General features: G+C 34.9%; 1 protein-coding gene across 3 annotated transcripts in view; it reads left to right on the top strand.

Annotated features, from left to right (window-relative positions):
• LOC121408945 (oxysterol-binding protein 1-like) overlaps positions 1-15,125 on the top strand; it is an 82,927-nt gene that overhangs the window by 49,417 nt on the left and 18,385 nt on the right. For all 3 annotated transcript variants that reach the window (XM_041600680.1, XM_041600681.1, XM_041600682.1), the window contains one exon: positions 8,690-8,861. In XM_041600680.1, coding sequence (XP_041456614.1) covers positions 8,690-8,861 — 172 coding nt within the window. The remainder of the gene's footprint in view (positions 1-8,689; positions 8,862-15,125) is intronic.

Genomic DNA, 15,125 nt, shown 5'->3' with positions numbered 1-15,125 from the left:
TTGCCAGCTGAGGCTTATTTGGACACCGGATCATCCTTGTGCTCAACATCATATCCACATGGTGATCAGTTCATATGAAAGCTAATTGGGACCATCACACATTCCCTGTATAATGTCTTTTGAATTGGCCAAATTTATTTTCCTAAACATTAACAATAATTTACAATGTCCAATATCAAATTACATCATGTTTGACTCATATTAACATTTTTTTCATATTGTTGTATTTATCTTTAAAATCAATATTCCAAAAGAGATGTTTATGGTTTAAATACTGACAATGTTGATATATTGGACGTGCGTTTGTTGTGTAATATTTGTTAGCTTCATGACATGTAAAGAGAATTTTGGATCTGAACCTTGGTCTAATAAAGTTACAACCTTCAGTCTGAATATTGGCAAATATATTCAATGTACAGCTCTTCAGTCTGAATATTGGCAAATACATTCAATACACAGCTCTCAAGAACAGCATAGGAATAAATGAAGTTTTGCCACTGAAAAAAAATGTAAAAGGTGAAAATTTGTAGGTCACCATGACAACAGTCATCAGAAATGGATGCATGTACTATCTACAGTAGATTGTATTATAGTCATGGAAGAGAGTTAATGGAAACTTCATTGGACATGGTAAGTGTACTAGCATTGTTGTTCATTTAAAGTGCACCAGAAAAAAGATGGTCTTGTGAAAATCATTTTGATACAACGATTGGCTTGCTTCTTAATACGGTAAGAGACTGTTCTAAAGGATTTCCTCATTGTTTTATAGAGTTATTGGTATCGTATTGCTCAGGAAATTATAGTTTCACTCATATAGGCATTAACTTAGCCGAGAGAGAAAATGGGGGGGGGGGGGGGCAGGTAATACAGAATGAGGATGCATCTACATAATTTACACATGTGATTCAGCATACAGCATTCTTACCTTTTCTTTGATACCATCTTGGCAGATAAAACATATCAGATAGAGACCTGCATAATTCAAAGTGCATCATTTTGATTTTCAGATAGGTTGAAATTCCCCAGTTACATTAAATGCTCACATACTTCCTATGATATCAAGATAATTTCAGACAAGAAAGAAATTTAAAAGAAAAGGGATAGATAGACAGAGGGGGGGGGGGGGTTATGACAATGACTATAATTGGAGGGTGCTCATGTGATACACATACACATGCATTAGTTTTTAGCAAATTGGAAATTAAAAGCGCAATCAAGCAAAGCATTTATGACCTTGTGTTTTTTTTGTCTTCCCCTCATACTGGTGACAGACATGATGCAACTCTCTAATTATTGAAATTAGTTTTATCATGTTGTTGCAAAGGTTATCCCCAGGGGATTTGTCTAGAATGAGGGACATATTATACAGACTGAAATACATTACAATTTGAATTGATGTATTTATTTCCTCTATCTTTATGAACTTGTACTACAACAGTCAAATTTTGGTTTAGGGTGGTATTGCGCTTTATATCAAATTTTTTTAGAAGTATCACTTTTAGACCCAAGACTGGTACATCTTGAACTTTGTAATTGTATACAATGTATGCTAAGTTTATACCAATTTTCCAGCCTATGTTCTTATGATTTTTTGTATTTTGAAGGTCTCAAAATAGTATGTGAACATTACATGCAAAACCTTACAAGTTTATGCATAGTAATTATTCACATAAAGCCAACTTTCAAGCTCACTTTGTGGAAGCGCCATGGTGTAGCGGTTCTGACTCTCACCTTGTAATCAGAGGGTTGTGTGTTCGAATCCCACCATGGCTTAGCGTCCTTTGGCAAGGCGTCAATCCACAATTTGCCACTCTCCACCCAAGTGTTAAATGGGTACCGGGAGGATGTGAAAGCCTATGTACATGTAGTATGCCTAGCAATTGAGTCTTGGAACTCTTGTTGGAATGCTCCCCAGGGAGTGGCAAAGGTGCATAATTTGTATGTGGGCATGCAAGGATCCGATGACCGGGGTAATAATATATCTGTAAAGCACTTAGAGATGTCGTTCAGATGCGTTAAGCGCTTTATAAATGCAGAATATTATTATTATTATTACTTTAATATGTAGCCAGACTTTGAAAGAAAATATGAAATATCTGGAAGAAGTGCCATGTCCCTACTGCAACTTCCTAGATGGGCATTTTCACGGTAACTGACGTTACATGGCACAATTTTATACACTTTTCATCGTGTGTATGATTATATCTTATACAAAAAGCAAACTCCCATCATTTGCTGTTTGTACACACAATGAAAAGTGTATAAAATTATGCCATGTAACGTCAGTTTCCGTGAAAATGCCCTTATGATCAAGTTTCTACCTGGTCTCATTGATATCCTTCAAGGTCTGAGGAAGAGGATCACTGTCTTGAACAAGGCATTCACCCCAATAAAAAACCTGTGTGTGTGTCAATTCTTTGATACTGTTAAAGCTGTTATTTTCGCGGTTTTCGCGAATTGCTGATCAGCCCCACGACACACGAAAATATTGATACATTAAAGGGGAATCCAGCCTTGGCCATACAATGATGTGTAAGGAAGTAGAAAAATAAACTAAACAGAATAGTGAAAGTTTGAAATAAATAGGAAAAGCAATAAGAAAGTTATAGCTGCTTTAAAATTGAGATCACTAATAGTACATAGATTTCAAATTGGCAACTGGGTAAGTAAATTATGACAAGGGGCAAGGACAACTTTCCCATAGGCCATGTACTTTATTATCAGGGATTTGTGGTTTTCTCCTAAGTACCCATTCCCCTGGGGCAGTAATCTAAACATAACCCAGGTAGTATATTGTTTTATATCCTCATGAAAGAAAGATATAATTTTGAATAAAACTTTTGGGAAAAATGACATTTTAGCCATAGTATGTATTGGAGTACATGGAAGAGTAGTCCTTGCCTTACATCACTATGACATCCCATATGTGGCCAATTTGAAGTCTCCATGAGTATAGTGATTACCAATATTTACAACTTTTAAAAATTCATAACTTTCTTGTTGTTTGTCCAATATTGTTCAAACTTTCACTTATCAACTTGTCTGATTTTTTCTTTTTCTTATAAAAACAAGTGTTTATTTGGGTTGGATTCCCCTTTAAGTACCGTAAGTAACGGTGTATTAACCGCACCTTTTTCTCGGCGGGGCAGAAGCAAAAGTCGGGGGTGCGGTTTATACACGGTGACGGGTCTGAGCCAGCCCGCCGTAACCCCTCCCGTACATGTACGATGTCTGCCAGTTCACAACACATCGAGTGGCCGGGCGTAGCCGCCCAGGCAATGTCGTTTAGAGGGGTATGAGCCGCGGGTAATGGGAAGCGATTATTGCAATATTAATTAAATGTTGTCCATAACAAACGCACCCACCTTCATGACACTAATTTTGACTTTATTCTCGATTCAAAGTAGTGAAGTTCCCTGGCGAATTTAAAGAGACGCCAAGCATACTCGGTAATATTGTGTCACCGCTGAGCGAGAGTTGAGTGAGCTTAGAGATTGCGTTGTAATGTGGTTATAGTGCGACTTAAGCTGGCGCTATTCAAAGTCCCGTTTCGCGCCAGCTTGTTTTTTTTCCTTCCTGTTTGCTTTTCACATGATACCATGTAAACCACGCACGAGAGAGACGGCAAGAAGCCGTAAAAAACAAATGGAAAAAAATGCCAATTTCTTTGTTTCTTGAACCTTCCTATAATCCCGTATCCAAAATTCATGCTAAGACATCAAATTTCTGAAAGTGATTGTGAGATTGTGATGCAAGAAATGTGAATGTTTCTTCCTCCTACGCTGGGCCTGGGAAAGACACAGATCATAATTTGATAAGATGTACTGGCATGACTTGTACTGTATCGTAGTTTGCAATGTAATGGCAGTGCTGTGTGTGTACACTGTGACTGTGAGGTGAGCGAGTGTGTAAGTTGCCAATATTGTCGGGACCGTTCTTTCTTTCTAACATTTGTAGATGAATTGATCAAGAACAGCATATATCTGCATACCGGTAATCTCTTTGGATACTTTGAAATCTTAAAAACTTAGATTTTGTTTCTTCGTACCTCAAATATGCATGTAAATGTGGGAAGATTTTTTTTTTTTTTTTTTTTTTTTTAGTCCAAAGTTGGGGGTGCGGTTAATACACCGTTACTTACGGTAATTGGTGCCAATGTCCCCAACAGCAAAGCTTTGCATACTGTGTGGTGAATTTTTTTTTTTTTTTATTATGCTTACCGGTTTTTCAGTCAAATTTGACTATTCAATGTGGGGATATGCACCTATATACATACAAAAGATAAGGTTAAAAAAGTATTGTTACTAATTCAAAAGTTAGCTAGAATTTCACTTTTTATTTCTCAAACAAAATCCGAGCCTAAATTATTCCTAACATATGTTTATCAATATTTATTCACTTACTTCAATATGACAGTGTATTTTCCTTAATTTTATTATTTTTATTGTCATCTGATTGACTCTTAACACGTGTATATTGGCAGCTATTTGCATGCTCATTAATAGTCATGAGTTACATGACCAGAGGTTTTGAAGGTGTAAGATTTTGTTCACATAATTCAACATTTTTGCTCTGAAACAAACTTAAAAAGGAGTTTAACAAAACACAATTTCCAAACATGACACTTACAGATCAAACTGTGACATGATTAATTTTCAGATGTAAAGGTACAAGAAAAGGTGAAATTGATGTAACTTTTTTACACTTTTTTTTTACAGGAACATATTTATGTACATAAGACACGTCAGCATGGGGGTTTTGAGGAGCATATTTTTTCATACGTTTTGCACCATTTTTGCTTTTCTGAAATGTTGAGGAAGTGTTTGGTACATCTTCCGACATCACGGATTCAACAACGTGCAAAAATGTCAGGACCCCTGCGATTCGCGAAAAATTCTGTACGTGAAAATAACAGCTTATAAAGTAGTTTAAAAATTTAATTCACACTCGTTTTAGCTAATCCATGACAGCAGTACATGAATTATTCAAAATGGCTACTGCCCCTGAGTCCCAGTTTTTCAGAGGTCATTTTCCATATGAAAGCACTCTTTGATAGAAATCATAGAATATTCCTCATGTAATGGCAAAACATCTTGTACCTTTTTTGTTAGGTTCTCAATTTGTCTTTCTCTCAAGTTTTTCTTATGTCTGTGTCCTCATTTTACCCTTACTTCTTATCTAGTCTCCGCTTTCATAAGTTTTTGTTTTTGCCCTTTTCTTCCCTTCTATCCTATTCATCTCTCATCCCTTCACATTTATCCACCCCTACTCTTTATTACATGTTTTTCATTAGTTAATTTCTTTCTCACTCCTCTTTTTGATATATCAGATGACCATAATGTCATTTGAACAGTTTAACAAGTTATGTGGAAGTGAAGTAAAAGTCCTGTGGACCCAGGATAAATATCCGTGCAGACGCTCTTTACGTTAACTTATTGTCTTGTTATATTCATGTTCATTTTCAATGCCACTTGTTGAAAATGTCTAATTAAACAAGTATGTGCACAAATAATTAGTGTGGTGTCTGTTTATTATTTTTGCTCTAAATCTTGACTTCAAAGTTCAAGCTTTTGACACTATATACCAACACACATCCCATTTAATTTGCGAATGTTTATTTCTTTCTGTTAATTTTGACCAAAATAATAATAACATTCAATGTCATCCGCTGAAAAGATGTACAAATATACTTTACAGATATTCAATTTTCTGCAGGAAAGTACACAAGTCAGATGTTTGATAAGATGAGGGTAGCTTTTAATAAAATTGATATGATAGCACAAGACACTGCCACTGTCCAAACACATGCTCCCTGTGTACTACACAAACAGCATCTGTTTTGAAACCTAGGCACCGCCACATGAAGTAATCAGCGCCTGCTTTAATTAATCCCAAGTAGCACAGCTTGAATTATTCACTGCGTTTCCATGTGCTGGTGTATACACTAGCTGGAATGCTTACCGGCTACTGCACTTCTATGGCCTTGCATGGCATGGATCTATCATTAATGCACATCCAGTAGACCTACCTCTTTTTTTAAGGCAGTGTATGACAAGGATTAGTTTAGTTAATGAGTATGAGTCATGCTGATAAACTGTGGTCTTGTATGTCATCTAATTATTTCATGATAGAAATGTAGAGAAAGTATATTTACCCTGTCAGTGATAGTGTGAAAAAAATGTATATTCTTTGCATGCAATACTAAATAGGCAGGGTACAACAAAATTACTGGTGTTCACATATAATTGAATATAAAAGAGAATCATTTTAGAAAATGAAGTTTGATCATACCCGCTTTACAGGCAAGTAAATGTTTGCTGTCAAAATAATGTAATCGCACAATAATCTAATAGGTTTTGATTTCAAGTCAAGCACATTGCCAAAATGACTTCACATGTCGTATTTGTGTTTGAAGGGGGTTTTTTTTAACGAAAAAAAAATGCCTCTTTTTTTCAAAAAAAAAGATGCATTGTAAAATGAAATTTTATGGCGCCAAGGTACTAGTATAGGGGTATTATGTCATCGTCGAGAAGCTGTGACTTTCTCTCTTCAAGTTCATCATGATATAAACAATTTTTTGCTTTCTCTTGGGACAATATAAAAATTGTATCTACCCTGTCTTTTCTATTGTTTTCTTTTTTTGGGCCTATTGTTGGCTTATAATAGTTCAATGAAGTTGTTGAAAATGATAAATGAATTCACATTTTAAGTGGAAATTCTGTAGTTCTCGGAATTGAAAACTGCAACAAAAAGAAACCATTTATCTTCAGTACAGAGTGGAAATGAATTTCCCCTTAATGGAAACCCATCTCTGTCAAGTTTGAAGAGATACAACCTCATTTTTTTCATTTATGAATCAATTGACCAGAGATGGCTTTCAGAAAATAAAATTGGCTATCCTTTGTGCCATTTTTTAGGATTAGGTTGATAATTAAGTTCTTTGTCATGTCCTGATGTTTATATGGACATGTGTCTATGTGTGATGCAGGGTTGTATTTTGTATTTTTTTAGATCAGTAAAAATACAACCTTACAATACCTTACCTTATTTGAACATTGTAATTTAAAACTCATTGAAATAGATTGTGGTCACAATATTTTTATTCTCACAAGGATACTTTTCTGAATAAATCAGGATTAGGTTAAATAATAATAGACAATTTTTTTCCTGCAATACTGTAATAATTTTTGTGCAAGCAAAATTATATGCTCCGTGAAAGGTGGATGCAAAATAAATTGCAAAATACCATTATTGTATATTTTCCCTGAAGAAGTGAATCGCTCTTGACACATTACAATATAGTGCCATTATGGAGCCTTTGTGCAGGCTTTTATGCAATATTTCCATGCATGCCAATCATTGGACTAGTATTGATCTAAATAATAGAGCTTGATTGCCCTTCCCCTGCTAAACAATTAATCATCTTTGTAAGATTGGGCACAATGACAGTTGAAAGTCATGTAACTTTGCTATGAATCAATACTTAGCCAGCTCATGCAACATGACACAACATTCATATTCTTGTTGCTCATAATGGGGCCAGGAAGGTGTTTGCTAACAAAGCTGAGTTACTGTTAGTGTAGAATTGGGGGCAAAATCTTTGCATTTTAAGAGAGTAGATATATTTTGTTATCACAATGGCTGTTTGTAGAATTCCAGTGCATCTATGTTCGTAGAGTTATAGTTTACAATTAAAAAAAATATTACATTGTATTTTGAAGAGTAGATTTCTTTTTATATTTAGAAGAAAAAAAAAGAAATTTAGCCTTCATTTAATTACACGATAATTCTAATTTATTGTATTCTGTGGGCAGAAAATATGAAAAATATAAAAGAATAAGAAAAAATAGAAGTATAAAAGTCTTCATTGAATTCAGTTTATTTTGTAGTGCACTTCAGACTCTAAAAAGATAATATAAAATATTTTCCTTCCGTTCAATAGAGAATCTCTGTATTAAGAATCAGGAAGTTATATAGATTTCATGTATATAACAAACAAACATCACATTCACATTAATTGTGTACAAATACCACTTGTAAATTTCTTTTCCATCTGTTTTAGTAGTCATTCTTATTTCTGCTAACATAGTTATGAATTGCCTTTTAATATCACAGGATACTTATCACTGGTTAACAAATTATCTATCTGGATATCTTCTTATATGAAAAAAGATACAATATAATGAAAGACAATCACTTGTTTTCCCCCTAGTTTATATGTTTCATATATTTGTGTTCTGCTAATTTTGGACCCATGATTATCTCTTTGCTATCTTAAATAATGCAATCCTTCAGCTGTTCCTTCATGAAAATTGGGGCTTCTATTTTCAATGTAACAAAACAAACTTTTCAACCATTTTAATCATTATTTATTTAATTTTTGCTATTCAATTTTTTGTTTTATTTATATTGGGGGGATGGGGGGGGGGCAGTCAGTCCATTTTTTCCAGATACCCATACTGTGGACTTTGAGGGGAAATATAGGATCACCAAATTTTATGACCATGTATATTGGGGAAAACTAATATCTTTCATACAAATTTCAATTACCTTTCCATGTATACAGTATACATGCTATATGATTGTTTGTTTTTACTATGAATACTTTTCTATTCTGTATTTATAAATATTCACCAGTATTTAATCTTTCTATAATTTTTTCTACTTTCTACTTTCTTTTCCCCCTCAGGCATGTGCTGATTTTCTTGAGCTTGCCCAGACCCATGGTCGCAAGTGGCAGAAAGCCATTCACTATGAACACACACAGAGGATTCGTCTAGAGGAGACCATCGAAACTCTTGCCAAACAACACAACTCATTAGAGCTTGCTTGCCGTGAAGCCAGCCAGGATAAGACCAAAGGTAAGTGTCACATTTGGGTTTGGTGTTCAGTGTTCTGTGTAATACTCCACACATATCGCAACTTGTATAGCTTGCTTGCCATGAAGCTGGCCAGGATTAAACCAAACTAAGGTTAATGTTCGATGTTCAGTGTTTTGTGTTAGTACAAATATCACAGCTCAGAGCTTGCATACCTTGCAGCCAGCCATGATGAAGACAAAGTTTGGTTTTGTTTCTTTTAGTCTCCAGTGTTTGGTGATATAGGTTTGTCATAGCCCAAATATCACAGCTTACCATGCAGCCAACCGAAAGATGATACCAAACTTCAGTGTTGTGTTTCGATTTGGTGTTCAGTATTTGATGTTTACAGGTGCTTCCTGACCAAGCTGTTCAGTTTCTTTTTATTGTTTCATTTTTGTGAATCCAGCCATGATTTAGGTAAAGGTTTTAGTGTAAGGTGTTAGTTAGATATTCAATATTTGGTTTTCATGAGTATATATCCTGGGAGTGCTGTTGAGTTCTTTTCTATGCTGATATGCTTCCTACGCAGCCAATGGATAACAATATGAGACCATGGGAAGTTCGATTATGATATATATTGATTACTTTTCTGTTTATCTGTATAACTTTGCTCAAAGTCAGAACAAACTCATTCACAAGTTATCATGTCTTCACGCAGGTGTCATGCCCTCTTCAGTATTCTTCATGAAGCTGTACAGATATATGATACACTGTGCTTCAGGGGGGAATGATTTTTCTATAAATGATGAAATGCATCAATATTAAGCATTATATGGAGATGATTCCTAATACAGTGCCGTACACATCTAATCAGCCAAGTATAAGATGTATTTGTATGTGTACTTGGATGCTGAGTTAAGGAAATTCAATGATGTTGTTCCCTTTGCACAACGCGAGTGCCATTAGTAGTCAAGTGCCCTGGAGCAATGGATTTGTGAGTAATGGAAATCAGATTTGTGAATTTGTTTCTTGGAGAGAGGTGGATTTCTTACAGTGTAGTTCTTAAAAATCCTCCCTGTCCTAGTTCTTTTCTCACAAGACGTTAATCCTGTGCAATATTTCATTAGAAAATCAGATACAATATTGTGAATAAGAAATGAAATATTCACCATTTGTCAGGACTGCTACACAGCCATGCTGATAAAATAAAGCTATTGTCTTTAAATAATCCAAGGCATATTTGTAATGTCATTCACACACTCCTTCATTGAAGAAAAGAACACTGAATGATTATGATATCTTTATTCCATGGGCGCATTGTTTGCATTATACATAACAGACATACTAAGGAATTCATATAATTGTCCATCATTTAAACAATGTAATAAATGTAAGATACAGAGTTATTTTAAGATCAATGGTATGAAGATTAACCAAGAGTAGCCTTGTAAGGATGGAATAAAAAAATCTACAAAATTAAATTAAAAATTCTACAAATTGAAATTAATAGTGATAAATCAAGGCTCCTAAAACAGTGAGACATTAGTCTTGAATTAACATGTCCTCTTTCTAACAAAGGGACATAATGAAGAGAAATGAACATATGCTATCATCTGTCAGGTCTAACTTTATTATGGTAGCATACTACCATTTTAAGAAAAAAAGTTATTTTTACCATTGTTATAAGCTACTAAAATCTTTGGCTCAGAATAGATCTGTCAGTGAGAATCATTGACAATTTGAAGCAATCTCTTGTCTGCGTGAACTTGCCATACATGCAAGTTTCACCAATGGAACATCCAAGACGTTTTTTTTAGGATAGTGAATCATTCTTTTACTGAGGTCTTGAGGGGATGAGAACACAAGGGCGAGGGTAATTTTGCATATGGGTGCTCAAGTCAGCGTTTTCAATTCAGAGAACTCTGCCCACTTTGTACTATGAAAGCAAGTTCAAGGATGATACAAGTTCTCAGCGAGGATATAAAAGGTGAAATTCACCTTCATATTTTGATTTTGTGTTGTAAGGTCAGTGGTATTAGCTATTAGGCAAGCATGATACTGATATATATAGGTCTATGGTTATAGGTGTTTTGGTACAGTGAGTAAATTTCTGAGGCATCTCTCAATATATGAAGTTCAAAGCACTGCCCTGATTTTAATCACTCTATATTTAATGCGTTAGGAAGTGATTTCTAAGGCCAAGTAGAAAAGCAGAGTATATTTTCCCGAACTTGAATTAATGAGATAATACAACTCACATTACACTCATCATACTACAACTGCTCCCCTCTCATTCTCCTTCTTCAACACTGCCTGAACAATATTCTGCGTCTTTTCTTACATTTTAACCCAACTTGTTTTCTGACGATCCTTCCCTTTAATGCAGCCGTATAGGTCATCTTGAAGATGGACAGTGGCTAATCAATTATTATAGTGAGCTGCTACTGCTCAAAACTCCCAGGCCAGCTATGCCCTACATAGCACGTACTATACTCTCTCTCTGCTTATCTTCCTCTCATCACTCTCTCTTCTAAATAAGGCCTACTATCTATTCCTCTTTCTATCTCTCACATTACATGTTTCCCTCCTTCTCATTGACTGCTGTTCTCTTCTTAACCTCTCTTTTCTTCCTTAGTTTTTCACACTATCCCATTCTCCCCCTCTGTACATTTCTGTCTATTTGTCTCTCACTCACTCTCTCCCTGTCCCTTTTTCCCTTACACCATTTGCTCTTCATCCCTTTCTCTTTCCCCTCTCCTTATTCTCCACTGGACTCCAGGGGCCCGTAACACAATGCTTAGAAATCATCGTAGAACATTTTTTTCTACCATTGATTGCATTTACTACAATGTACAATTAATTGTGAAAATCAAGCATACGATTAATAGCTAACCTTTGTGTTACAGGACCCAGGTCCACAAAACAAAAGGTTAGCAGTGATCGAAGATTTTTTTTAACGATTGGTTGCATTGACCACTATGTACAATGAATTATCAAAGTCGATCATGCAATCAATCGCTAAGCTTTTTGTCAAGGGGCGCAGTAATTTTCATTTGACTCTTTACATCTCCTGTCTTTCTATCTCTCCTCTTGCCTTCCTTTATCTCCTCTTCCTTTCCCCTCTCCCCTAGGTTCTATCTCTCTCTCCCCCTCTCTTTCAGTATTAATTGCTGATGACGTCAAGCTGAAATGAGCAATGCTCTTGATGCATAGAGAGCAATAGGCTTGCCAATTTACTGTGTGACGACACAAGAGCGTTGCACTCACTATCATATTCCTACGTGTGAAGACTCCCATGAATAAGGACAAACTTCATGAACGCATGCACATTTGTGTTGACAATCCGTTTACCACCATGGATATCATGTTTATCATTGTTATCATAAACATCAATAAGTTTTCTTGATAAGAATCTTCATATTCAAGCATTTTATGTATTCAAGGCACAACCTATCCTACCTTGTCTTGGTTTTATAGTTCATGTATATTTGAGATGTTTCTCATGTTTTCTTTTAAGAAAATCAATCCATCTGATATAATACAATGGAAGCAAAAACACACCCTTGAAGACTTTGAAAGGTATACTCCTATCCTTGTTCTTCCTTAGCCTTGTTATTACCATAGAATCCATATAGAGTTTTATTAGTTTGTTTTTCAATCATGTGCAATGAAATAGATAAGAATGCTGAACACAGCTCATTATAGGTCAATTAGTATTTGTTAGTTCATACATGTAGAAATGACAAGTAAAAAACATGTTTTTGACACAAGTTATCTAATAGTGGTTGTATTTTTATCATACATATATTTTAAGCTTGGGCTATTCAATGAATTGTTATTTTCGTTACAAAAAATATTCCATGAGTTAAGACTTAAGAGTCATGTCCATTCAAACTTGATTTGGAAAATATGTAATCTTCACTCTCATTTTCAATTTATTTCTTTCAATTTTCAGTTAATCAATGTACAAAGCAGAATGAATGTCAAAGGGAATACTTCCAATAGGAAATACTTCAATTAATATAAATAATACCATAAGGAAATGATTGGTATATAGATAAAGCATTGTTGCAATGTACATTTATAAAACAGATTACAATTCATATATGATATTGAGGACCTTATTAAAATGCAGGGCTGGTATTGTTCAGCCCCTTTTAGGCATAACTGGTAGTACTCTAAGGCTAAGCCATTGGTGATTGAAAGAAGAGTGAGATAATTTTGTAATTATCCTAATAAATTTAGAATTTAACAGATACTTGCAATTTATATTCACTGTGCAAAATTGCTCCCATTTAGCTTGGAAGTCAGTTCTGTGTGATCTAATCCAATGTCATAATGATAAATGAAAAATCTCCAATAATTCTCCAATTCCTTAAGTTATTTCTCCAATTTTTTCAAATGACAATAAAACCCAGTAGCAATATAAAGCAAATACTTTTCTCAAGTATTTTTTTTTATTGGAAAGTTAGGTCAGGTGTACATTTACTGCATTGGCTATTTTGACAAAATGTTTAATGTGTTAGATGCCATGAGGTGGTTTCAGATCACCTAGAATTTCATCAGTGCCAGGTATTTTGGCAGTGTCAAAGCAAATTACGCTTAATCTCTCCGAAAGAAAATACCCACTTAATAGTAAGTACTTGTCAAAATTACGAGAACTTTCACAGGGATTTTCCAAGGTCACAGGCATTTCGGCCGTGTGGAAGCAAATTACGGGAATTTTAGCCCAGCTTGTAGTTGGGCGCAGGCACCGTGGGTGGTTCCGAGCTAGTGATTTTGAATCTCGCGCTTTGCTTGCATATCAGACCATACTGCACATGCTCATAACTTCAGGAAGTTAGAATGGTATGTTTCGGGGCAATGTGATGCAGGAATAATTAACAGGGTTTTGTTAGCCTGTAAAAGTTCTAGTAATTTAACAGGGATTCTTGTGATCGAGAGGGTTTGAAACCACCTACGGTTGACTCAGAAAAAAAATCACTCTGGTGTCTCCTATTGATACCAGCTCACTTCACACTACATCCAGGATCTTCCCTTGGATTGTTGGCTAGTCTCTGCAGGAAATCCATTTTTTGTTTTGTTTTTTTGGGCTCAACTATTTAACACCAATGCAGCTGCTCTCACTCTCATACATAATGTATTGCAATGCAGCTTCCAAAATCACTGGATATTCTGTGTGGCTCTTCCGGAAAGTTTGTTTGTGTAAATGGGAAGACTGGAATTTTAGAGGTTAAAAAACAGAGTTTGGGGATATCATTGAATAAATTGTTGTATCGGCTTATCGATCAGTCAACTGAGGATGAGATTTGATATGCAGTAGAAAAATGATGGTTTGGCAACTGGGCCGTTAGGTTGCAATGCCTTTAGTTGATTTTTTTGAGGGGGTTGACATTTTTAATACAAACTTAGTTTTGCCATGCTGTTATTGACTTGCCTATGTACTCAACTTTAAATTTTGATTTTTAATAATTTTAACGTTGAAACTTTGTTCTGCAAATGGAACTTCGTGAAAAAAGAAATAACACTATTTCATAAAAGTGCTTTATTTCATTGCTTTGCAGATGATTTTGATTGCAAGGAATAAACTTTCCATTCAGCTGTTACTTAAATGTAGGTTTTTGATAATTGTACCTGTAAAGTTACTTAGTGATAAAAATCATTGGAGGAGACCAGAACAGGATGCATAAAACAAACAAGAAACCATATATATAGAATCTAGGGAGAGGGCAACCACATTGCGTAGTTCTCAGATAATTTTCTTGTAATATCTAATGATTTTACGAAACAGATTGAATAGGATTGCCATAGCAGATATTAATAATTGACTTCAGCCATGAACCAACCAACTTTATAGCCATGAAAGTCGGTTGAAGGTTATTATTATAGAGAGTACTATTAGATGATTGCTCATATTCCCAATCCTTTGTGAACAGTGATGTAAAGCAAAGCCAATATTATATACTTAGGTATGTATGTGATTTTTCAAGAGCTACTATATTTGTGATTATCATCGCTATAAAATGTATCATCATAGAAATGGAAAAAAATGACTTGTGCAGACTATACAGTTTATAGAGATTAAAAACAAAAATCTTGCCTAATTCTTCTTGGGTGATTTGGATTTATTTCAGGAGGTTGCCATCTGAAACTTATCATTAGAGGGTCCTAGCAATATGACAGGCTATATTTGAAGGGTTAGGAGGTGGTATGATTGTAAATTTCAAAAAAAAAATATTCCAATAAAGTGAGCATGTTAACCCAGTCATATTTAGACTTAGAATTGATGTATGTCAGGGATATTTGTACTACTGGTTTAGTTAT

This window comes from Lytechinus variegatus, chromosome 2, assembly GCF_018143015.1.
Source record: "Lytechinus variegatus isolate NC3 chromosome 2, Lvar_3.0, whole genome shotgun sequence".
Classification (NCBI taxonomy): Eukaryota; Metazoa; Echinodermata; class Echinoidea; order Temnopleuroida; family Toxopneustidae; genus Lytechinus; species Lytechinus variegatus.
This window is presented reverse-complemented; position numbering and strand designations above follow the sequence as displayed.